The sequence below is a fragment of the Chelonoidis abingdonii genome, chromosome 1 (genome assembly GCF_003597395.2).
Source record: "Chelonoidis abingdonii isolate Lonesome George chromosome 1, CheloAbing_2.0, whole genome shotgun sequence".
Taxonomy (NCBI): domain Eukaryota; kingdom Metazoa; phylum Chordata; order Testudines; family Testudinidae; genus Chelonoidis; species Chelonoidis abingdonii.
The window spans coordinates 272083276-272108693 of record NC_133769.1 but is presented as its reverse complement, the minus strand read 5'-3'; the positions used below and the strand labels follow the sequence as shown (position 1 = coordinate 272108693).

General features: G+C 42.0%; 1 protein-coding gene across 16 annotated transcripts in view; it reads right to left on the bottom strand.

The window, feature by feature from the left end:
* The window catches only part of DOCK9 (dedicator of cytokinesis 9), a 334214-nt gene that overhangs the window by 187938 nt on the left and 120858 nt on the right, over positions 1-25418 (bottom strand). For all 16 annotated transcript variants that reach the window (XM_075061515.1, XM_032771458.2, XM_075061519.1 and 13 more), the window contains exons 3-7: positions 19107-19196; positions 17365-17447; positions 14564-14633; positions 3931-4026; positions 2108-2242 (exon numbers count right to left, since the gene is read on the bottom strand). In XM_075061515.1, coding sequence (XP_074917616.1) covers positions 2108-2242; positions 3931-4026; positions 14564-14633; positions 17365-17447; positions 19107-19196 — 474 coding nt within the window. The remainder of the gene's footprint in view (positions 1-2107; positions 2243-3930; positions 4027-14563; positions 14634-17364; positions 17448-19106; positions 19197-25418) is intronic.

The window sequence follows — 25418 nt, the reverse complement described above, 5'->3', positions numbered from 1 at the left end:
ACGTTGCAAGAAAGTGAAGTGGGCTGTTAACACCTCTGCAATCATAGATTAACAGTGGGTTAATGGATTGCAGATTGTTATAATGGGCCATAATATCCAGTGTCTTTACCGAGTTTATGATTTTTAGTGTCTATAAAAGTTTTTTTTTCCCCTTATGCTAGTATAACTTGTTAAAAAAAAAAAAAAAAAAAAAAGAGTCCACAGGCTTACAACCTTAGGTGCAACAGGGAAATGGGGGAATAAAGGCAGCAAGAATATGAGAGTAACCCTCTGGACAAAAGTGCTTAAGCACTCCACAAGGAACTCCTATCCAAGGCTCCTGAACTACAGAGATGAGACCCTGAGACCAGATTTCAAGGGAAGATACTGTAGAATGGGCAAAAGTAGAAGCTCCTCAGTCATTCACAAAAAACACAGTGAGGACCTTTGTTGGAAAAGTTCAGGAGGGAAGAGGAATTTGCTGCAGATCAAATTTAATCTCAGTTTGATTTTATGTTACTTTCTAATAGTCAAAAACTTTATAACGGTAAATACTAATAATCTTGACTAAAGCAAGAAGAAAAACTCTGCTCTCATATTTATGAATTATTTCTGTCCTTTGGAATCTAAAGATTAGAATGCTGAGATTTTTTACACACACTAACTGGGGGGGCAGGACAATGCACTCAGATCTCAGTTTAAGTCACTGGGGCCAAAGAGTGAGGAATGAAAGAGTTTGGTTGAAAGGGAGGAGAAACATGTCACTTGGTGGGCAACCTTTCCTTCTCTATATTGTGTATGCTCTTTGACACTTCCCTCTACACAATATACATTCATGGTGAAAAATTCAAGCCCGTCTGTTCCGAGTGGGTCCATATGCCTCCTCCACTGCCAACTGCTTCCTACTGAGTCTTAGTGCTCCACCATGCTATGAATTATGGAATATTCTAGACTGCACCCTGCCATCTATATCACAGTACCATAGTGAGAATCAGTGAAAGGGACTTATAGTTTAGGGCTTCAGGCCCAGCATCAGCACAACTGAGTTAGAATTTATTGTCATCTTAGTCACGGGTGACAAAGAGTTACAGAAAGGCAAAGAAAGAGTGAATAAAAGGTACATTGCTAAGAGGACATCATGGCCAGATGTCTATCTGCCATCTTCTATTTAAATTTGAACCAATCTACGGTTTCAGTAGGTTTACCCTGAACTAACTTTCTAAACCAAGATAATATTGGTAAATCACTATATCTGATCGACTTGATGCATAAGTAATTGTGTTACAACTACAAGGTTTTTACAGACAAGTTTACCTTATCTATTTATTCAAACATTTTTTGTGCTATTTGGAAAATAATTTTGGGTGGAACTTTTTAAGCCTCTATACGAGTTTATACAAGGAAGAAAGGAAATACATATACAAAATAATTTATAGATGTATTCTTTCCACTAAGGTTACTATGTCCAGATTTAGTAATTAATGCTAAGAGCTTAAAAACCCAGTTGCCTCCAGGTCTGCCCTGCCTAACAAAACAGATACATGCTGTACCGTAAACATATAACACAACTCCATGAAAACAATCCTCTGGCACTTGCTACTAGCAAAACTTTTTGGCTAAAGAGTTATATCTTTTCCTTCAAACATTTATTTTTAAAAAGTAAAAAGGTCAGGTGAAAGCATCTGGAAGGGTGGCTGTGAATATGATGCAACTCCCACAACTAAAATCCCACACAAGAAGCTATGCAAAACATTTTACAGCCCATGTAACTACACAAATGTAATAGAACTTAATGTTATGCTTTCATTAATTTTCCACACTTTCTTCATGTATCTGTCTTGCTGCTTGCCTCCATGTGTTTCTTATGAACTCATCACATAAATCAGTGACTTTGTCCATTTTCAGAAACAAGCACTTTGAAAATTTAAAACACAACCTACAAAATCTAACTACTTTTCTTCCCAACATGTAGCGTACCTGTCTGTTTCTGTGACTATTTAAAATGTATGCAGTATGTGTTTAATAATTATATCCCAGGATAATTGTGTAGATTTTTGAAAAATTCTGGTCTAAAATTCATCATCTACACACACAATATGTAAAAAACAGACAGTGCAGTTATATTTACCTGAACCACCCCCATACAAGAATCCAAAAATATTGATCCTTTTGGCTCTTTAGATATTTTCTCATCTTTGTAGAAATTGAGATTATATGATCCATCACCCAGTTGGATTAAGTGGAAAAATCTTCTCTTAAATGACTAGTTAAAAAAAAAAAAAAAAAACGCAATGTTAACAGCAGTACTATTAATTTCATATTTCAAAATTCATACACTTAAAATCCATACCATACTCCTCACTTAACGTCCTAGTTATGTTCTTGAAAAATACAACTTTAAGCAAAACAATGTTAAGCAAATCCAATCTCCCCATAAGAATTATTGTAAGAGGGGTGGGGAGGGCGCTACGTTCCAGGGAAATTTTTTTTCACCAGACGAACGACATTATAAATACATACATGGTATATGTTTTAAATAATTTTAAACCAACAATTTAATATTGTACTCACCAATGATGATTGTGAAGCTCAGTTGAGGCAGGGGCGTAGCAGGGTGGGGGCGCAAGAGCTTGCCCCATTCCGCCCGCCCAAGGCTCCTGCGGGGGGGCAGGATGAGGGCTTGGCCCATTCCGCCCCCGCCCAAGGCTCCTGCGGGGGGGCAGGGTGAGGGCATGGGGGCTTGGCCCATTCCACCCACCTGGCAATCCAACTGGGGAGCAGGGTTCCTGCCTGCTCCCCAGAAGGAGCCCCGGGTGGGCGGAACAGAGCAAGTCCCTGCGCCCCAATGCAGAAGCCCTGGGTTGGTGGAATGGGGCAAGACCTCACACTCCCATCTCACTCTGCGCAGGAGCGCCATGTGGATGAAATGGGGTAAACTCTCACGTGCCCACCCCGCTCGCCTGCTGCAACACCTGGTGGGCAGAGCGGGGGGAGCCAAACAATGTTGTAAGACAGGAATTGGCAACCTTTGGCATGTGGCTCATCAGGGTAATCCACTGGCGGACCACAAAACGTTTTGTTTACATTGACTGCACAGCCGCCCACAGCTCCCACTGGCCACAGTTCACCTTTCCCGGCCAATGGGAGCTGCAGGAAGCCAGGGGCCAGAGAGCTGTGCCTGGTGACAGTTAAACAAAATGTCTCGCAGTCTGCCAGCAAATTACCCTGATGGGCCATGTGCCGAAGGCTGCTGACCCCTGTTATAAGGGAACATTGCAGGACTTTAAAGGAGTATGTTCTCTAATAGGTCAGCGTCTATAAAAGAAACAACGTTAACTGGGAGGATGTTAAGTGAGGAGTTACTGTACTTGCTTTAATGATGTAATACACCATCAGTACATATAGCTTAAAGACAGAATTTTTTTTTCTGTTTAACCTATATAAACATTACAATAAAATTACATCCATTTAATTTTCCAACAGGGGAAAGTTTCATTATACTGAAAAAATAGGGATGGGAGGGAGCAACTTATGAATGGTATCATGATATTGGTGGTAAGTTTAAAGACATTTTTAAATCATCCCCAGCACTTAAAAACTAAACACGTATAAAACATACATTATATAAATAATATGTATGACAATGGATTTTAAGGTTATATTCTGAAGTTTCTATAGAAAGTGCATCATGGAGTTCTGAAAGTGACTGTAAAAATGACACCTACTTTCTTAGGAGACCTACTTTAAGAGTGTATGTCTTCAGGAGTCTTCTCTGCTTAATTTTATATTTTGCTACTATAAGGTAAGCAGAAGCTTCCCCTTCTTCACCCTATGTTCTTTTTAACAAAAGCAAAGTATACACATCTACTTTTCAGAGAAGAATCATACTGAAATAGTAAGTATCTATAAACAGTCATCTTTTAGTGTGGCACAAGACATTAGTAAACTTACCCTCATAGTTACACTGATTGCACTATTCATATTGCCTTTGTACAGCCATCCTTGTTTAGTTATCCCACCCTTCTGAGATCCTAGAGATGCTGCATCCTAAAACAAAATTGCACAAACTGAAACTGCTTTCCAGCAACAGTTGTTGTCATAACGTTAACGTAACACTTTATGAACTTTCATATACTTTTTACAATTGAACTTACAATTAGGGTAAATCTGTAGCCCAATTATCACAACAATCTTCAAAAGTCCATTTTAGGATTTTATACTGTTGCCCATTACCATTGTATCTAAGCACTTTTCACACAAAATCCATTAGCAATAGTTAAGTCCTTAGTGCATTTCATGAATCCTGATTGTTTTCTATTTGCAGGGTATAGAAACTTTGTTTAGGTAGGGTTGGTTTTTTTGTTTTTTTTTAATTTTAGTTTCAGGTCTAATTTGTTGTTGTTTTGGAAGGAGGGAGTGGAACGTCATTCTTGTTATGGTGGAAAGGTTTTGTCAACGAGGAAGGTTTTGCAGCATTTCCTAAATACAGTCACACCACAGATTCATTTACTTTCTCTGGAAATTCATGCCACAGGTGGATTCTCTCCACCATAAATGATTTGTCCCCAGCTTTCACACACTTTGGAACAATGAATATTGAAAGTCCAGCAGACAGGAACATAGGATTCACGGATTCATGGATGAAAATACGTTGTAAATGTAAATAGGGCTTGACCCATTAATTGCTTGGAAGATTATGACCCAGGACTTAAATGAATACCAGAAGGAGCATGGGCCTGATTTGTTTTCATGTAGCACAAACTGGGAGGGAGGAGAAGAGGGAATTGGAGATATATCTATCTCCTAGAACTGGAAGGACCTTGAAAGGTCATCAAATGCAGCCCCCGCCTTCACTAGCAGGACCAAGCACTGATTTTTGCCCCAGATCCCTAAGTGTCTCCCTCAAGGATTGAACTCACAGCCCTGGGTTTAGCAGGCCAATGCTCAAACCACTGAGCTATCCCTCCCACACCACAATGCATGTGAGAATGCCTGGAAAATTCTTCAGATATACAAAGCTTTAGGGACTGCAAACTTGAGTGTCCCAGATGACATCATTTGTCCCAGTGTAACATAAGAGATGAGGTACCTCAGATAAACAGAACCCAAGCTATCAAGGGCTTTTGGGTTTAAAACCAAAACCTTGAATTGCACCCAAAAATTAATTTTAAAAACAGAACATTCTAAGGAGCACAAATGTAACAAGCGCCAAACAAGAAGCACTGTTAAATAAGTCACTGCTAGCTGAAGCTTGAATGATCTTCAAGGGTTGCATCACATATCAAGTTGAGGTAACCCATTCTGGTAAGACAAAAGAATGAATGAATGGGGACTAGAAGGAGTAGTTTCAGCTCTCTAGAATGGCATAGAGAGGAGGAAAATACTCTTTGTAACATATCTGGATATCAAGAAGTAAGCCAGCTATCAAGTGGGGATGGGACGGAAGTTTGTATATCTACAGGGGACTGGTTCAAATTAACATGGTTTAGTATCACAGACAAAAACAGAACAATAATTATTCTTTTAAAAGCTCCATTAATGTGCATATTTATTCGGGCTAGCAGCAGCCTATACATGTGTGCCAGGAGCCACAAACATGTGCACAGAGGGCTGCACAATTAAATCTTAAATCTTTATATTTATAAATGCCAGTCAGCATGGTTTTATGGTGGTGGCAATCCAACAGTCCCCCAAAAGGACTACTGGGTAGGTCTCAATTCTTTCCTTGTCTCACTGAGGAGCTTGCTTGCTCCTGGTCAGGCTCCTAGTCCCAGTCACCCACAGCCTGTTGGGTCACAGGAGACCTATCATCAAAGGTTAACATTCAGTAGCCCGACTCAAAATCTGGTAATTCCCTGTCCACTGCTTTGAAAAGTACTTGGGTATCTCAGCACTAGTATGTTATAGATATCTCAGTAAGTCATCTGGGGAACACTGTTTCCAACTACAAGCTCCCTCTTTTCTCTGGCACAAATTAAAAGAGAAGGGGTATCTAAGGGCTTGTCTATATTTGAAATGATACAGCAGTGTAGCTGCATCACTGTAGCACTTCAGTGTAGACACTACATATGCCAGCGGGAGGAATTCTCCAATCAGCAGAGGTAATCTCTCTCTCTGAGATTCAGAATTCTTCCATCAACCTACCACTGTCTACACCAGGGGCTAGGTCAGTTTAACTACAACACTCAGGGGTGTGGATTTTTCACACCCATAAGCAACTTAGATGAGTTGACCTAACTTTTCAGTGTAGACCAGGCCTAAATTCTGACCTGAAACAACTTTGTTTTTCTAGTTCCAGGCCTCTGCTGAGCCGAGTTTGCCAATTCCGCTGAACTGTGAATATCTTTCTGGTAGAAATGGAATTATTGCGTTCACCTAGTCCATCATTTGGAAGTTGGAACTCAAGTCTCCAGAGGAGAAAAACCAATGAACTTTTACACTGCTCCATCTGTTAATTCAAAGGAAGGCAAAGTCCCTGGCCAACAGCACAATGCTTTTGCATTGAAAATTCGCTTCCTGTTTCCTGCAGATTATAGGCTCATTTCCCCATTTGTATTGTTGTTGCATGCTAGGTTTATGTTTTCAATGATTTTTCCACAATAAGATCCAAAGCCTATTCCTGAACAGATTACTGTTCCAACAATCACCTACACACTAACTTCATTCCTCACTCTCAGGCTGATTTTAAAATTCACCTACATCAAACAGCATTTGCCATCTGTTGGCTCAAGTGCTTGAATTATCCAAATCCTTTTATTACAACAACATGTGCATTTTTTTTTTCAGATTTGATGACATGGATACTTTTTTGCTCTTTGTTCAATTTTTCCATTATCTGCAAACTTAATAATTTTGTTTTATACATCCCCTGTAAAATGATTTTTAGATATAAAGCAACTTTTTTTTTTTAAACCACAAAAAAGCCTGACAGTCCAAAAGAAAAAAACCTCTTGCTGTATTTGGTCAGTTTTATACACGAAGTTGTGTATCATTTGGCATTTTTTTTAAGTGCCCATTGAAGTCATTTTTTCTGGATTTCTTTTCCTATTACTATTGTTTGTAGAGGCATTTATGGATAAACAGACATCTTCTATAGTGACTGCCATTCCAAATTTTACTATACTCCAGTATTTGAGTTCTGGTATTTTTCCTTCACCTGTTTAACTTTAGTAGGAAATACTGTAACAACTGCAGCAAAGTTTATTTTTTCTTATTCACACTAGGCTCCTTTGCCATCTGATTCATTTAATGGTATCTAAACAGCTTTTGTGGTGATGAGCTGTGATATCAGAAATGCTAGTCTTCAGAAATAATAATATTTAGGTCTTATCTCAAAGAATTCTAAAAAATATTCCCATTTTACAGATGGAGAAACTTGGGCACAGTTAAGTGACGTGACTTGCCCTAGGTCATGAAGCACATCAGTGCTGAAGCAGGAATGGACTTCAAATCTTCTGACTTCTCATCCAGTGTCCTATCTACTGAACCACTATGCTTGGATTACTGCACCACTGAGTCAATCAAAGACTAGTTCTATTTTATACACATAATTAGTGATGAGTATTTTGGAGATTAAAAAACACTATGTAAGTAGTGAGCATTACTATCAGCAGTACTTATATAAGAAATACAAAATTGAGTTAGCTTACTTTAAGGCTTTCGCAGTACTATAAGGGATTTGAAATACTTGTGAGATAAGAAGGCATCAGCCTCAACATTCAATCCCTTGTTCTAAAATATACCACGGTAAAAACTATGTAGTGCAAACAGTCAACAGAAAGAGTTTGTTTGTTGAAAAACATATTTTGAAGTTTGAAACCTTTAAACCAGTTGGCACTACTGAAATCACTGTTCTCAGGAAGCAGAGGATTGGAAGAAAAATAAGTAAAAAGGTTTCAGCCACTTTTGATTAGTTCCTGCTTTCTCTGACATTCTCAGAGCTGGTCTACATACAGACTTACACCAAAATAATTAAATATTTTTAATCTTTGTTTTGCTTTGTTACTCTGGTGCAAGTGTGTGTGTGTGTGGACATTCTTATTTTGGAATAAAACTATTCTATTCCCACTTTGCTTCAGTTGTAAGTTAAACTGAAATGGAACATTTATTCCAAAATGAGTGTTCACACACACAATTGCATGAATGCAAATAATGTGAATTAAGAAATGATGTGAATTAGTTATTTTGGTGCAAGTTTGTGTGTAAACCAGCTCTCATCAGTATAATCCCCTCACCTCCAACATAAACCCATTCTCTCTGCTATCAGAATTTCTCCTCCATACGTATGACAGACATTGGGAACACAAGACTAGTTAAAAAACAGCATCCAGTGCACTTACAGATTTCCCACTTCCAAACCTTTTTAAAGTCTAAAGTGACTATTCAATTAAATCTCTGTTTTTACTCGATATAAACATTTAAGAGACCATTTCTAATGAAATAATCTTACAGAATAGAAAAAGACGGTTACTCACCTTTGTGACTGTTGTTCTTCGAGATGTATTGCTCATATCCATTCCAATTAGGTGTGCGCACGCTGCGTGCACACTCGTTGGAAGATTTTTACCCTAGCAACACTCTGTGGGTCGGCTGGGCGCCCTCTGGAGTGGCGCCGCTATGGCGCCGGATATATACCTCTGCCGATCCAACGGCCCTTCAGTTCCTTCTTGCCAGCTACTCCGACAGATGGGGAAGGAGGACGGGTTTTGGAATGGATATGAGCAACACATCTCAGAGACAACGGTCACAAAGGTGAGTAACTGTTCTTTTTCTTCTTGAGTGCTTGCTCATATCGATTCAATCAGGTGATTCTCAAGCCTTACCTAGGCGGTGGGGTCCGAGTGAGAATGTTGCAGAATGCAAAACTGTGAGCCAAAGGCTGCATCATCTCTGGACTGTTGACCAGAGCATAATGAGAGGCCAAGGTGTGGTATCCAGGACCGATAGCTGCGCGACATATCTCCTAATGGGTACATGAGCCAGGAAAGGTGGCAGATGAAGCCTGAGCTTTGGTAGAGTGAGCAGTGAGGTGGCTCGAGGGAACATGAGCCAAGTCATAACAGTACGGATGCATGCCGTAACCCAAGATGAGATCCTCTGGAGGAGACAGGTAGGTCCTTCATTCGGCTCTGCATCACGACGAAGAGTTGGGGGCATTTTTACGAAAGGGTTTTGTGTGCTCGATATAAATGCGAGCACTCTACGGACATCTAAGAGAGTGCAACTGTTGCTCCTGCCGTGCAACGAATGTGCTTCGGGAAGAAGACCGGAAGAAGATGTCCGGTTTAACATGAAGGCCGAAACACTTTAGGAAGGAACGCCGGGTGTGGTCGAACTGCACTTGTCCTTGTGAAACACAGTATAGACTGATGGGTCCACCTGATGAGACATGAGCCTGAAGCTCAGAGACTCGTCTGGCCGATGTAATGGATACAAGGAAGTTGCTTCCAGGGAACGGTATGTAGTCAAGCAGGTTGCTAACGGCTCGAATGGGGCAGACGTGAGTCTGGTTAGAACCAGGTTGAGGTCCCAGGTTGGGACGGGGCATCATACTTGGGGGTATACACGCTCCAAGCCCTTGAGGAACCTAGAAACCATAGGGTGCGAGAAAACGGAGCAGCCACTCACCCCTGGGTGGAAGGTAGAGATGGCCGCCAAGTGCACCCTCAATGATGATATCGCTAGGCTCTGCTGTTGGAGATACCAGAGATAGTCCAAGATGGTGGGGATCGAGGCCTCGGCGGGAGTGACATTCTGCGTTTCGCACCAGCAGAAGAAACGCTTCCACTTCGCCAGATACGTTGACCGAGTGGAAGGTTTCCTGCTACTCAAGAGTACTTGTACTGAGGCAGAGCAACGTAACTCGGACTGGTTTAACCACGCAGCAGGTATGCTGTGAGGTGAAGAGACTGCAGGTCTGGGTGGCAAAGTCTGCCGTGGTCCTGAGTTATGAGGTCTGGGCGAAGAGGCAGGGTAATTGGATTGGCTATCGACAGGTCGAGCAGCATGGCGTACCAGTGCTGCCTGGGCCATGCTGGAGCGATCATGATCAAGCGAGCTCTGTCCCTGCGGAGCTTTATCAGGACCCTGTGAACCAGTGGGGACAGTGGAAAGGTGTAAAACAGTTGGCTCGTCCATGGCATCAGGAAAGCTTCCGAGATCAAGCCCGGGGAGAGGCCTTGGAAGGAGCAGAACATCTGGCATTTCCTGGTCTCGTGAGAAGCGAAGAGGTCTATATAGGGAAAGCCCCACTTCTGGAAAACAGAATGAATAATGTCTGGATGAATCGACCACTTATGAGATGAAGGATCTGCTGAGTCGATCTGCCAGAGTGTTCCGAACGCCTGGGAGAAAAGACACTACCAGGTCTATAGAGTGGGCTATACAGAAGTCCCAGAGTTGGATGGCTTCCTGACAACGGGGGGAGGACCGTGCCCCTCCCTGCTTGTTTATGTAATACATTGCCCTTGTGTTGTCTGTGAACATTGAGACACAGCGGCCTTGTAAGTGCTGTTGAAATGCCTGACACGCGAGGCGGACCACTCTCAGTTCTCAGACATTGATGTGCAAGGCCAGCTCGTGAGATGACCAAAGGCTTTGAGTGCAAAGATGTCCGAAGTGGGCACCCCAGCCGAGAGATGAGGCGTCTGTCATCAGGGCCATTGAAGGCTGGGGTGGGTGGAACCGCATCCCTGCACACACCAGGGAGGGCGTCAGCCACCAGTCGAGGGAGCCTAGGATACTCGGGGGAATGGTGACTATCATGTCTATGGCATCTCTACCTGGGTGGTATACCGCGTTGAGCCAAGGTTGGAGGGGACAGAGGCGGAGCCTGGCGTGTTTGGTCATGAACGTGCAGGCAGCCATGTGACCCAATAGACTGAGACAAGTGCGAACCGAAGTCATTGGGAAGTTTTGTAGGCTTTGGATAATTGTTCCCATCACCTGAAATCGAGTTGGTGGTAAGCAGGCTCTGGCAAGACTGGAGTCCAGGATGGCCCAAATGAAGTCTACCCTCTGTGAGGGAACCAGAGTGGATTTGTCTGTATTGATCATCAGGCCTAGACGTACGAATAGGTCCTTGATGATGCCTACATGATGGGTGACTTGTGTCTCGGAGGTCCCTCTGATGAGCCAATCGTTGAGATACAGAAAGACATGTACCCGGCGGTGGCAGAGGGAGGCAGCGACTACAGCCACGCACTTTGTGAATACTCTCGGTGCTGTAGAGAGGCCAAACAGTAGGACCGTAAACTGGAAATGCTGATGGTTGGCTATAAATCAGAGGTACCGCCTGTGTGGAGGATCAATGGCGATGTGAAAATACGCGTCCTTCATATCGAGGGCGGCATACCAGTCTCCAGGACCCAAGGATGGAATGATGGTCCCCAGGGATACCATGCGGAACTTCAACTTTATCATGAACTTGTTGAGTTCTCGCAGGTCTAGGATAGGTCTGAGACCTCCCTTCGCCTTGGGGATTAGGAAATAGCAGGAGTAGAACCCCTTCCCCCTTTCGTCTTCTGGTACTTCCTCTATGGCTCCCATGGTAAGGAGCGTGGGCACCTCTTGTAAGGGGAATTGTTCGTAAGAGGGGTCCCTGAAGAGGGACGAGAGTGGGGGGTAGAAGGGAGGGGGCGAAATAAACTGGAGGTGGTACTCAAGTTCCACCGTGCGTAGGACCCAACGATCTGAAGTTAGCTGGGACCACGCAGGGAGGAAAAAGGAGAAGTGGTTGGAAAAGGGAGGTAAAGGATCCTGGAAAGGAACTGGTACGCCGTCCTCGGGCGCACCTTCAAAAGTTTGGCTTTGGCCCCGTAGGTGGTTTGAAGGGACCTTGATTCTGGCCCCCTTGGGGTCCAGACCGCCGTCTATGATTGCCTCGGCCGTGTCCTCGGCTGAAGTCCTGTCTCGGTCTAGGCGGGCAATAAGGGCGGCGAGGCTAGGGACGGAATGACCTGCGCTGAGTCACCAGGGTGTGCATCCTGAGGGAGCGCATGATGACCCTGTTGTCCTTAAGGCTCTGCAGCCTGGGGTCAGTCTTTTCAGAGAATAGACCTTGACCATCAAAGGGCAGGTCCTGTATGGTGGTTTGTAACTCAGGTGGAAGGCCTGAGACCCGAAGCCATAATACCTGCCTCATGGCGGCACCTGAAGCCAAGGTCCTGGCTGCAGAGTCAGCTGCATCCAGGGAGACCTGGATAAAAGTTCTCGCCACCTTCTTCCCTTCCTCCAAAAGGGCAGCAAACTCTGGGCAGGAGTCTTGGGGAATGAACTTCTTGAATTTCTCCACCGCCGTCCAGGTGTTATAATTGTACCGGCTGAGCAGGGCTTGCTGGTTTGCCACCCTCAGTTGGAGGCCCCCAGTAGCGTATTCCTTGCGGCCCAGTAAGTCCATGCGCCTAGCTTCCTTTGATTTTGGAGCAGGAGCTTGCTGGCCATGGCATTCCGTTTCATTGACTGATTGCATGACAAGGGAGCAGGGAGGAGGGTGCACGTACAGGTACTCAGACCCCTTAGAGGGTACCATGTACTTCCGCTCAACTCCCCTGGCCGTGGGTGTAATAGGTGCTGGAGACTGTCAGATGGTATCGGCGTTTGCTTGTATCGAGCAGATAAATGGCAAGGCCACTCTTGTGGGGGTGTCAGCTGACAGGATATCCACCACCGGGTCCTCTACCTCTGGGACCTCCTCCACCTGAAGATTTATATTCAGGGCCACCTGCCTCAGGAGGTCCTGATGTGCCCGCAGGTCAGTTGGAGGAGGGCCCGAGGAGGATGTCCCTGCCCCCACTTCATCTAGAGAGGAGGAAGAGGAAAGGCCAAGGACAAGAGAGTCCTGCGTGGGCTCCTGTTATTGAGCAACGTCAGTTTCGGGTGGAACTTGAGACACTGTCAGCTGAATGAGGGGCTCCTCTGTAGCAGCAGGAGGGGGAAGGCTGACCGTTGCCTCCGGTACCCGGTGTTCCGATGGTGCGGAGCAGGATGGCATTGGAGGTGCACCTTGGGCTTGATGATATGCCCAAAGTGTCCAGAATGACCACCGATGGGGTCCCTGTTCCTGGGTCTGGGTCTCCTGAAAGACACGGCCAGGCACATCTGAGTCACGGTTCTGTGCATAGGAAGCACTGTCCGCGTGAGAAGACACAGATGTGTAATGAGATGGCCAAGGATCTCTAAACAACCTTTCCCTATGTGGCACTGGAGAACGGTACCGGTTACCATACCGGTACTGGGAATGATACCGGGACCTGTGACTGGAGCGGTGCTGGAAGGTCGACCGGGATCTGGAGGCTCGATGTCTAGAGCGGCTGCGAGAGGCGCGGTGCCGGGAATGGTACCTGGAACTGGATTGGTGCCGAGAGTAGAGGGCCGGCAAACAGGACGTGAGCAGTGCCGCGAGTACGACTGGTACCGAGATGGAGAGTGGTGCCGGGACTGTGAGCGGCATCGGGACCGGGATCGGCGATGGGACCGAGAGCGCCGGTGGGACCGTGATCGTGATCGGTGCCTCTCAACGGTGCCGACAGAGGGTGGCCTTGGCAGGGCAGGTTTGCCTATCGATTGAATGACCCCCACCAGCGGTGCCGGGGGTTGAGGCAGCACGGACTCCGTCAGGGCGATCAGCTCCCTCGCTGTAGAAAAGGTCTCTGGCGTGGAGGGAATTGTAAAGCTCAACCACGGCGTGCGCCGAGGAGCTTTCAGGCTCCAGACTCGACGGCCCTTGCGGGACTGGAATCGATGGTGCCGAAACTGTCGGTACCAGGCAGTCTGACTTAGGTGGGTGCTCCAATTGTGGTGCAGGTGGCACGGAAGCCGCAGGAGTCTTATGCTTCTTAACCCGCGGAGAGACGGAATGGTGCCGAACAGACAACGGTGCCGAGGGGCCTTAGCGGTATCAGCTTGATCCGGTGCCGAGGAGACGCTTCTGCTTGATACGGACTGTCCAGCACTCGGTGCCGAGGGCGGAGGAGTAAGAGCTGCCTCCACCAGAAGCTGTTTCAGACGAAAGTCCCGCTCCTTCTTCGTCCTGGGCTTAAAGGCCTTACAGATCCAGCATTTATCCGAAAGGTGGGATTCCCTGAGGCACTTAAGGCAAGAGTCGTGGGGATCTCGCGTTGGCATCGGCCTGTGGCAGCTCGAGCACGGTTTGAAGCCCAGTGAACCGGGCTTCAAGCCCGGTACTGGGTGCAGGGAAGGGGCTAATCCCCAAACCCCTGTCAACTATATACACTAACTATAACAAAGAATGAATAAAACTAACTATAACTATAGAAGTTACAACTATATACACATGAATTAATAAAAGAACTAAGAGTAGCTAGGGACGTGGAGATCAGCTAAGCCGCACTCCACAGTTCCATCGACTGACACAGGCAGTAAGAAGGAACTGAAGGGCTGTTGGGTCAGCAGGGGTATATATCCAGCACCATAGCGGCGCCACTCCAGGGGGCGCCCAGCCGACCCACCAAGTGTTGCTAGGGTAAAAATCTTCCAACGAGTGTGCACGCGGCACGCGCACACCTAATTGGAATTGATATGAGCAAGCACTCGAAGAAGAAGAAATAGATTATTATCTGCTCACCTCATCTTTATCTGCTTCTTCATCAACTTCATATACATGAACGGGAAGTTTCTCTGATTTGGTCCCTTTGCTGAAGAAGAAAGAAAAATGCTTAATAGTCAGATATTTTGTGATCACTTACATGATCATTCAGTATCTAATCTTTTACAATTATTCTGAAAAGAAAATATAAATCACACTATTAATAGGCCGTAACACGTGCTCCTTGGTGGAACAGAATTCACCTAAGCCATTTTCCACAGCTGCATCTTCTGCCCTCTGCACAGACTTCTTATTGGCCAGAGGAGAGCTGCCTTAGACTGAGTAATAACCAATAAGTGCGGCTTAGCTGATCTCCTGCTACACCATAATTTTTCCTTCTATTTCCCTCTGTGCTGGGAACAGGATTTAGGACAAACCGTCAGTCCTTAACTTTGAGATACTGTATTTACATTTAATTTCTGAACGTATGTTATACTGATTAATCATTGGGTTTTTATTTTGGGTCAAGCAAGAAACACACCTGAGTTTCCATAAGTTCCGTTATGTTGTGTTACAACATTGGGGGCAGTCAGTCTTTAGTGGGTGGGGGTAGAGTATATTTATTGAGTTGTTAGGGTCAGGACTGCAGATGGGGAGGAGCATATTGTGACAGATATGCATGCAGTACTTTTAGGGACCATACTGTATTAAGTTTATGAATGTTTTATGTACCATTGTGGACGAGGGACTGTATATGACTCAATAAGGGGAGGATTATCACAGTTCCTCCAGGAACTAAAATCAGTAGAGGGTGATTACTGCAGTTGCTAAGATTGTGAACAGCACTAGGGAAGTACCAGTCCCCAGGGTGGTTTGCATATACTGGTTTAAAGCAATCCCAGAGGAGAGACAAGAGACAAAGAATGAACTTCAGTTATAACGATTGAGTTTAAACAGACTCAGAGATTTAGGCAGACTGGCTTGTGGGTGCATCAAGTATTTGGCAACATCTGAAGAAAGACAATGCTAGAAGGAAAAGTTATGGGAAGAGAACTAAAAAAGGCAACAGAAAAGCTAGCTAGGTCGATGATAGTGGTTGAAGCTATACAAGTAGAAAAAAAACCATGATGAATAAAGTGAATTTGCAGTACAAAAGGGACTGGAGCTGAGGAGGAGAAGGATAATTCAGATACAACATCATTTGTTCAGAGGCATTAATTTTAAAATTATTTCCTACATTAAAAAAGAACACAGAAATTCTAGCTCAATTCTGAATTGAAGTTCTTTTGTCTTTAAATTTTTTTTAAAAAAAGTTACCCCGTCCACTTTCAAAGAAAACATTCAAAATTTGATTCTTAAAATTTGATTCATTCAATTTAGTACTTAGCGAAACACCTAGTAGACCCCTTCTTGCCAACAAATTGAAAAGCATCTGCTAGGGAACTGAATCTCTTTATTCACCTCAACATGTTAACTCTAAGGTCTAAGAGCAAAATTTTAACTGTAAAAATATTCTAAAATTATCAGTGAAATTGCTGAGGAATATTCGGCTCACATGCTTTTGCACTGTTTTCATCTGCAGCAATAGATAGTGGGACAGAGTTGGGAAAGGGAAAAGGTGGCAGTTGGTTGATATCAAGGGATGCAGAGGTAGAAGAACTAGCAATTCAATCCAGACAAAATATAAAAATAAAACTTTAAAGCCACATCCACCTATGCCCAAAATATGAAAGGAAGGAAGATCCTTTCACCAATGCCAACAGTAACCTTTGGGTGACAAAAACCTGAAACACCTCCTATATCTTTCCATTTGTCAAAAGCTTCCCTCTGACAACTTCTACAGCTTAGTTGCGGTGTTGTCAATACAAAAAAATTCTGTGGCATGCTGAAAATACTGGGTCAACAAAAAAAATATAACAAAAGCAATATTGTACAAGTTGTATTATTCATTTTCACCGTTAATTCAATAAAAAACCTTCATTTTCATCTATTTGAAGTGACATGTTTCTCTAATAATTCAGCACCAGATGACTTCAGAAAAGGAGATACTTGCTTCAGAATTTAAGTCCAGTAGTTGACATAGGCATATAGCCTCATCAGTTACCTCCTTTTAAATGGTTCAGCACCTGTGAGGCATGCAACATCTGTGAGGCTCTCCACAGGCAATTTCATGAAAAGGAATTGATCTCTTTACTTTGAACCTACATCCTATAAAATGTGTGTGCCCGCCACAAAGATGGAAAAAGACAAATCCTAGTGTCAGAAAAGCAATGCCTGTCTTTCATTAATACTCCTTTCCATGCAGACTTCAAATATCTTTTGTCTGTTTAAGTGCTGTGTATTCTTACACTGCTCTATAAATATAAAATCGTTGCATTCATTCTCCGTTAAAATCCTGTGTGTGTGTATGTAAAGGTTCTGTGCCAAACTTGTGGAAAGTTGCTGAAGCTGCCATCAATGCTGAAAAGACTGTATATTGGCATAGCAACATAAAACAACTCTTACCATATTTTAATTATCAGTTTTATTTTTACATTATCAATAATCCAAGTTCTTCTTCTGGTTATCCCACAGTTACCAAGGCAGCTTTAATATGATAGTTTTTCAGATATCAATTTAACAGCTTTTATATCTTCAAAAGGCTAAGAAAAAATAACCAATATGAATTCCACCCTGAAAGCCTCAGGGTACAGTACAGAGTATTAACACTGGTAGGCTAGATCTGAGGTTCTGTATTACATGAAATGACTTTTTTATGACCCAATATGTCATAAAAATAAATATATATATGAAGTTCTTCTGCATCTTCAAAATCTAACAGTATCAGATAATTTACTCACTTTGGAAGCTGTCGAAACTCTCCTGAATAGTCTTCATATTTATAATTAACAACATGCCAGTCTGAGTTGTAGGTTTTGATGCACTATTTCAATGGAAACAAATGTCACAATACATCAAATTAAGTAAGTTTAGCTGAAAGCACTCCCTAAATACATTTAACGGCTCTCTTACATTACAGTTGTTTGTGAACTATTATAGTCACCTGGAAAGCACTGCAAGTTCAAATGCATTATAAATGTTTATTCTGTGAATGTCACATTTTGTTTCTTTTGTTAAACATCTCAGCAGCATGGTGAATGTTCAGATTCAGAAGCTGAACAAGTGTGCTTATGTCAAATGAACTAGTTGTTGGAAACAAAAGCTAAAAGCATAAGGAATTCATAAATTCAGAAAATGATAGACTAGTCATTTGAAATAAAAACATCACCTCCTAGTTCCTGAGAAGCAAAGAAGCTAAATGTACGTGGAAACAATATGATAAAATGTCTTGAGTATATTTAGCCTAAAAATATAGATGTACTAACAAAATAGCAGGATCAACTTAGTACTTTCTATCCTGGAAGAACTAAAATCTAAAGTTATGATTGTAAGTATTCAATTTTATATTTTTAGCCCAACTACAAGAATGTTTTGAATCTAAACTGCATGCTTGCAGCTGTTGAAAAGCAATTATGTCATTCTGTTCTGGACTAGATCACAGGAAGTATCATTTTACTCCACCCATGTTGCTGTAACTAACAGACAAATTTATCTTGGCTTTAGCAGAAGTAGCATAAAAAACATTCAAGTATCTTGCAAGAGACAATATTATACAATACTTGATGTTTTTAGACATCATATGAACATACACACAAATATACTCCATCATATTGCCAATGTATTTGTATACATACTTTGTAAAGTACAAAGTCAACATTTACTAGGCAATAATTTTTAAAGTGTGTATAAATTAGATATTTCATTTAAATTCATGATTTAACTCATGCACACCAGCCCCCACCATCAAATATACTCTACAGTGACATACTCCATACGTAAGTCTCATTTGTAAAGCACAGAAGTTATGAATACCTGACACAGACCCAAAATATTCAGACTTTGGGGACAAAACACAAAGGTTTGTGAGGGCTTGTCTGTGCCCTGAACTTGTTCCTAAAACAGTACAATTACCACCAATTTTACTGCGATATAAATACTTGAAAACGGGTCTCGCCAGTGGCGAATAAAGTTCCTTCTGGTCAACAGGTGAAAGTCATCAGCAACAAAGTGAAATTAACCAGACTCTGGTCAGCTCCATAGTTCCCGTTCCAATGTTATTCTGAAGCAGCAACACTGACCAGAATCCTGCAATTTTCACTTTGCTGTGGATGGGAAAACTGTGAGGAGCTACACAGCGGTGACGCAGAAGGGAGGAAGGTAAAAGCCCCCAACAACCCAAAAGAGCCAAGAGAGGAGACAGAGTAAGAAGTTTCAAACTCCTATTAGCCATACCTGATATGAAAGATAGTTCCCATGTAAGATGCTAGGACATCACCCCTCATTTCCAGCAGCTAAGAGAGGGATCACTGCGTTTCTGCCTTTCAACCCATCTGTGGACTCTTCCAGTATTTTTTAACAACTAGATGCCAATAAGTGGTAAATTTTTTCAGCCCTATTGAAATTTAATCTACGGAAGCAATTAGACAACTAAACTATTCAGTTAGACGTGCACACCACACACACACACACAAATAAATGTTACCTCAGTTACAAACAAGCTTTGAGCTTCCTTTTCTGCATTTTCAGGAACAGCAGAGCATATATATCGACCCTGACGTTTCAATAACGTTGTCTGTTGATGACAAAAAATAGTCTTGAGAACTTCAATCAAATAAAAGACAAGTAAGATGTAGTGAAATCCAGTCCCCGTCACTCTAAATTATATTTACAAAATGAGTTGAAGCACAAAAGATAAAATTCCCTGAACAATAAAGCACCTTTATACCAACATACCTAAAATGTGCTGAAGCAGTGAAACTGCTAATAATGTTGATATTTAAAGTATTCTCTCTGGGAATCTGACTTAGAACCCATTAAGATGAATGAGGCACTTAATGCCTCAGTCATTTTGTGGGGTTCTGCAAATGCAGATACACATTTACACAATTTTTTTTTTTTGAGGATCTCTCAGTAACCATAACAACGAGACAGTGTTTTTTGAGGTGTTTTTTGGTTAAATGAAAGCTTAGATTTTGGAGAACAAAAAAGCAGCATGTATCTCCACACAGCATCTCAAGCTGACCTCTGGTCTCAAATCTCGATTTGAATTCTGAAGTTGAATCCAACCAACCACAGTACCTCTTACCAAAAACAGAGCAAAGACTCTGTAGAGGAATAATATGGCACAGAGAACTGTCTTAAAACCTATAATGAAAAGCAATATTTGATTTTTTATCCATTAACATTAAGTAACTAAATAAGTGTGGATAGGAACTGATTGATACTGTAATTGTTTAATGAACAATATCATTTGCTTCCCTGAACATGGACCACATTTCTTTTTCTAGATTTGTTTGTTTTAGTTTTAAAAGAAACTGAGAATAATTATAAGCCAAATGGAAAGCCCATTGAAACTGTCCCATTTACTTCTATGGGCTTTGGATCAGTACCACAGTTCCTGAAGAATATAGATTATCAGACATATTCTGAATAATTTCTAAGAGAGGTTAAATCTACTGTGTTAATGGTACAGATGGACTGAAGCAACAACTATTACAGCCAAAATTTGGCCTTTACCAAAAAACAAACAAACAAACAAACAAACAAAAAAAGAATGGTTTACAAAGCTACCTAAGTATCAGAGGGGTAGCCGTGTTAGTCTGGATCTGTAAAAGCAGCAAAGAGTCCTGTGGCACCTACCAATACATCTGTTAGTCTATAGGGTGCCACAGGACTCTTTGCTGCTTTTACAAAACTACCTAAAACACTTTCTATTTCGGGGATGGGGGGGGGGAATATGTATTTTACATTCACATGGCACTACCGGACTCACATAGCAATGGTCACACTGGGTCAGACCAACGGTCTACCTAGCCCAGTATCCTGTTTTATGACAGTAGCCGATGTCAGACCCTTCAGAGGGAATTAACAGAACATGGCAATTATCAAGTGATCCATTCCCTGGCATCCAATCCCAGCTTCTGGTAGTCAGAGGCTTAGAGACACCCAGAGCATGCAGTTGGGGAGAGGGATAGCTCAGTGGTTTGAGCACTAGCCTCCTAAACCTAGAGCTGTGCGTTCAATCCCTGAGGGGGCCACTTAGGAATCTGGGGCATAATCAGTATTTGGTCCTGCTAGTGAAGGCAGGGGGCTGGACTAAATGACCTTTCAGGGTCCCTTCCAGTTCTATGAAAGGTATAACCATCTTGGATAAAAGCCATTGATGGTCATATTCTCCATGAATTTATCTAATTTTTTTAAGCCAGTTATACTTTCAGCTTCACAACATCCCTTGGCAATGAGTTCCACAGGTTGACTGTGTTGTATGATGAAGTATTCCTTATGTTTATTTTAAACCTGCTGCTTATTAATTTCATTGGGTGACCCCTGGTTCATGTGTTATGTGAAGAGGTAAACATCATTTTCTTTTTGACCTCCACACCATTCATGATTTTATAGACCTCCATTATAACACCACCACCACCCTTAGTCATTTTGTTTCTAAGCTTAACAGTCCAAGTCTTTTAATCTCTCCTCATATGGAAGCTGTTCCATACCTTTAACCATTTTTATTGCCTATGTACTTTTTCCAATTCTAATATATAGTTTTAGATAGCAGGTGATGTGATATGATGTATAAGCCCCACACTGGGAAACCAAGAGTTAAACAGGAAACTCTGGGCTCAAAAGGCCCCACCAAGCCACATCTGCTGGATATGCGCACAAAGCTCAAAGGGCAGCAGCCAAGGCCAGTCATCACAGACAGAGCAAGGGAGCAGTCCTATGCTGTTAGCTCCTGCAGAGAGGCTGCAGGAGCTCCACTTTGCCTGGAGCTGACTCCACTTTGGCAGACAGATGCCAAAGGCACCCATAGACACTGGGAACAGTAGGCTGCAACTGATGGGGAAGAACTTCCAGATATTTACCAAGGAGAATCCCCACACTTGGTGAGTCCATAAGCAGAGTCTGCAGTAACTTTGGAGGGCAGAGGCTGTGGTAGGAAATGACCCAGGGAGCAGGTCTGGCAGGTGTCCACCTCAGGCTGCATATATAACTGCCAATCACAGGCCCCTGGGTTAGAACCCAGTGGAGCAGGGTGGGTCTGGGTTTCCCTATCACCAGCCCCACAGACTCATCACGGGGTAGCGCAGCTGGGCTCAGACACTGAACCCCTCAACAGGCAACCAGAACTGCATGCAGTATTCAAACTGTGGGAATACCATGGATTTACACTGTGCTATTATGATATTTTCTGTCTTATCATCTATCCCTTTCCTAATGGTTCCTAACATTGCTAGGGTTTTTTTTTGACTTTCACTGCACAGTGAGATGTTTTCAGAGAACTATCTACAATGACTCCAAGATCTTTCTTGAGTAGTAAAAGCAAATTTAGATCCCATCATTTTGTTGGTACAGTTAGAATTATATTTCTCAAGGTGCATCATTTTGCACTTATCAACACTCAATTTTATCTGCTATTTCCTTGTCCAGTCACCCAGTTTTGGAAGATCCTTTTGTAATTCTTTACAGTCAGTTCTGGACTTAACTATCCTGAGTAATATTGTATCATCTGAAAACTTTGCCATCTTGCTGTTATAAATGATTTGGAAAAATGGACTATGTTGAACAACATTGGTCCCAATACAGATCCTCAGAGGACCCCATTATTCATCTCTTTCCACTGTAAAAACTGACCATTTATTCCTACCCTTTGTTTCCCATCTTTTAAACTGTTACTGATCCATCAGAGGACCTTCCCTTTTATCCCATGTCTCTTTTCTTTGCTGAAGAGTCTTTGGTGAGGAACCTCCTCCAAGGCTTTCTGTAAGTCCAGGTATATTATATGCATTAGATTACCCTTGTCCACATGTTTGACGACACCCGCAATAGATTGGTGAGGCATGATTTCCCTTTATAAAAACCAAGTTGACTCTTCCCCAACGCATTGTGTTCATCTGTATCTGATCATTCTGTTCTTTACTATAGTTTCAACCAATTTGCCTGGTACTGAACTTCAGTTAACCAGCCTAAAAATTGCCAGGATCGTCTCTGGAACCTCTTTTAAAAACTGGCATTACATTAGCTACCCTCCAGCCATTTGGTACCGAGGCTGATTTAAGCAATAGTTTACATATCACAGTTAGTAGTTCTGCAATATATTTGAGTTCCTTCAGAATATTCTCAATATCTGGTATTAATGCCTTCTTACTCTTCTATTTATCAATTTGCTCCAAAACCTCCTCTACTAACACCTCAATCTGGGACAGTTCCTCTGATCTGTCACCTAAAAGGAATGGCTCAGGTGTGGGCGTCTCCCTGACATCATCTGCAGTGAAGATGACACAAAGAATCCATTCACTGCCTTCGAGTAGTAATTACTATCAAGGAAATTAAAAGTATATAATCACTTTACAAAACGCAAATAGAAGATGAACTCTGAAAAATTTATGCCATTTTCTATTAAACGCCAATGAACTCAAATATTTCTTATATATCAGTTTAAAATTTTTAAATAAATACAACTGGTATTTAAGAGTTGGCTCCTGGTGGCAGCTATCCTATGGAGCAGAGTGTGATGTACTTTTGCAGTATGAGATCTAACACTTAAAAATCCATCCAACTTGCATATTGCTGAAAGAAATTAACGTTTAAAAACATTTAAGAAAACAGTATTAGAGTACAATAGATGTTTTCAGCCTGACTGAGTCCCCTTACATCTTTTATTTTAAATAACATCACTTTTAAGCATGTCAGCCACAGCCAGCAGGCAGCACAAATATAGGAATTAAAACTAATGTTTATGGTGCAGAACGATGTTTATTTTATTAATAAATTTCAGACTAATGGGCTGAGCAAAATGGGTGCAATTTTTCATCAAAAATCTAACTGTAAAATGGAATAATTTTTGAACTCCCGTTTTACACACACAGAGATCCACAATTTAGAGATTGGAAAGCTATGAAAATTAGTGCCAAACCACATACAGTAGTTACAAGTGCTTTTATATGTCTGCAGTTATGCTATAATCTGTTTGAAACTACTTGGAAAATGTCCGTACATCAAAGATTTGAAACATGGGCAGTATAAAACAAAATTAGGTAAATCAGGTAATTTTATCTAATCTTTAATAACTAAGATTCTATTATAAGATATATAAGTCTTTTGCAAGAGACTCAACACCACTTTAGAGTGGGGATTAAATCTAGCAAAAGGTGGTTTCCTTCCTGTCAAAGACAAGACTCACCACATGTCAAGTAGCAAGACTAATCTCACATTTTGGCAGCTTGGGCTCACTAACATATCTTGCTTACACACACACACAAAAAAAAGTGATGTGATAAGAGACTAACTAGGCTGGATAATTAGGAGTGAAGGAATTGTCTATGGCACTGAAGACTAGGTCAAGTTTAAGTGTCATGGCATGGGAAAGGGTTTTATGAAAATTGATTGTGAAAGGCCATATACAGCCAGAGACATGGAAATTTTAGCTGTGACCTTCTGCACGAGAGAGATGTGGTTTCCAGGGAGTCCAAAGAAGAGGAAGCTGCAGTGAACACCACAAGATAATCAGGACACAGAAAAGTTTAATGTCCTGCATTTATCTTAAGGCTAGAAGGGATCAATTGATAATCTATTTTGACCTCCTGCATGGCACAGCCCTTACAATTTCACCTAGTCCATCTCTTTTAGAAAGATATCCATAACTCAATACAAAAAGTCCAGTGATTACTGATTTACCACTTCTCTTGGTAAGTAGTTCAAACAGTTGATCATACTAATTGTTAAAGTACGATCTTCCTTCCAATTTAACTGTAACTTACAGATCATTATCGCATCGTCTGTTAGACTTCTTTGATAAACAGTGCTCACTTTATATTACTTATATTACAAATATTTGCACTGTAAAAATGATAAAAGAAATAGTATTTTTCAGTTCACCTCATACAAGTGTTGTAGTGCAATCTCTATCATGAAAGAGCAACTTACAAATGTAGATTTTTCTTTTTCTGTTACATGACTCCACTCAAAAACAAAACAATGTAAAACATCGGAGCCTACAAGTCCACTCAGTCTACTTCTTGTGCAGCCAATCGCTAAGATAAACAAGTTTGTTAACATTTACGAGAGATAATGCTGCCCATTTCTTATTTACAATGTCACCTAAAAGTGAGAACAGACGTCCACATGGCACTTTTGTAGCCAGCACTGCAAGGTATTTACATGCCATATATGCTAAAAATTTGTATGCCCTTCATGCTTTGGCCATCATTCCAGAGACATACTTCCATGCTGATGATGCTCATTAAAAAAATAATGTGTTAATTAAATTTGACTGAACTCCTTGAGGGAGAACTGTATGTCTCCTGCTCTGTTTTACCTGCATTCTGCCATATAGTTCATGTTATAGCAGTCTCGGATAGTGACCCAGCATGTTGTTCATTTTAAGAACACTTTCACTGCAGATTTCACAGAAGACAAAGAAGGTACCAATGTGAGATTTCTAAAGATAGCGACAGTACTTGATCCAAAATTTAAGAATCTGAAGTGCCTTTCAAATCTGAGTGGGATGGGGCATGATGCATGCTTTCAGAAGTCTTAAAGGAGCAACACTCCAATGTGGAAACTACAGAACCGGAACCACCAAAAGAGAAAATCAAACTTCTGTTGCAGACATCTGACTCAGATGATGAAAATGAAAGTGTTGGTCTGCACTGCTTTGGATCATTATCAAGCAGAATCCATAATCAGCAGCGATGCATGTCTTCTGGAATGGTGGTTGAAGCATGAAGGGACATATGACTCTTTAGCGCATTTGGCACATAAATATCTTGCAACACCGGCTATAACAATGCCA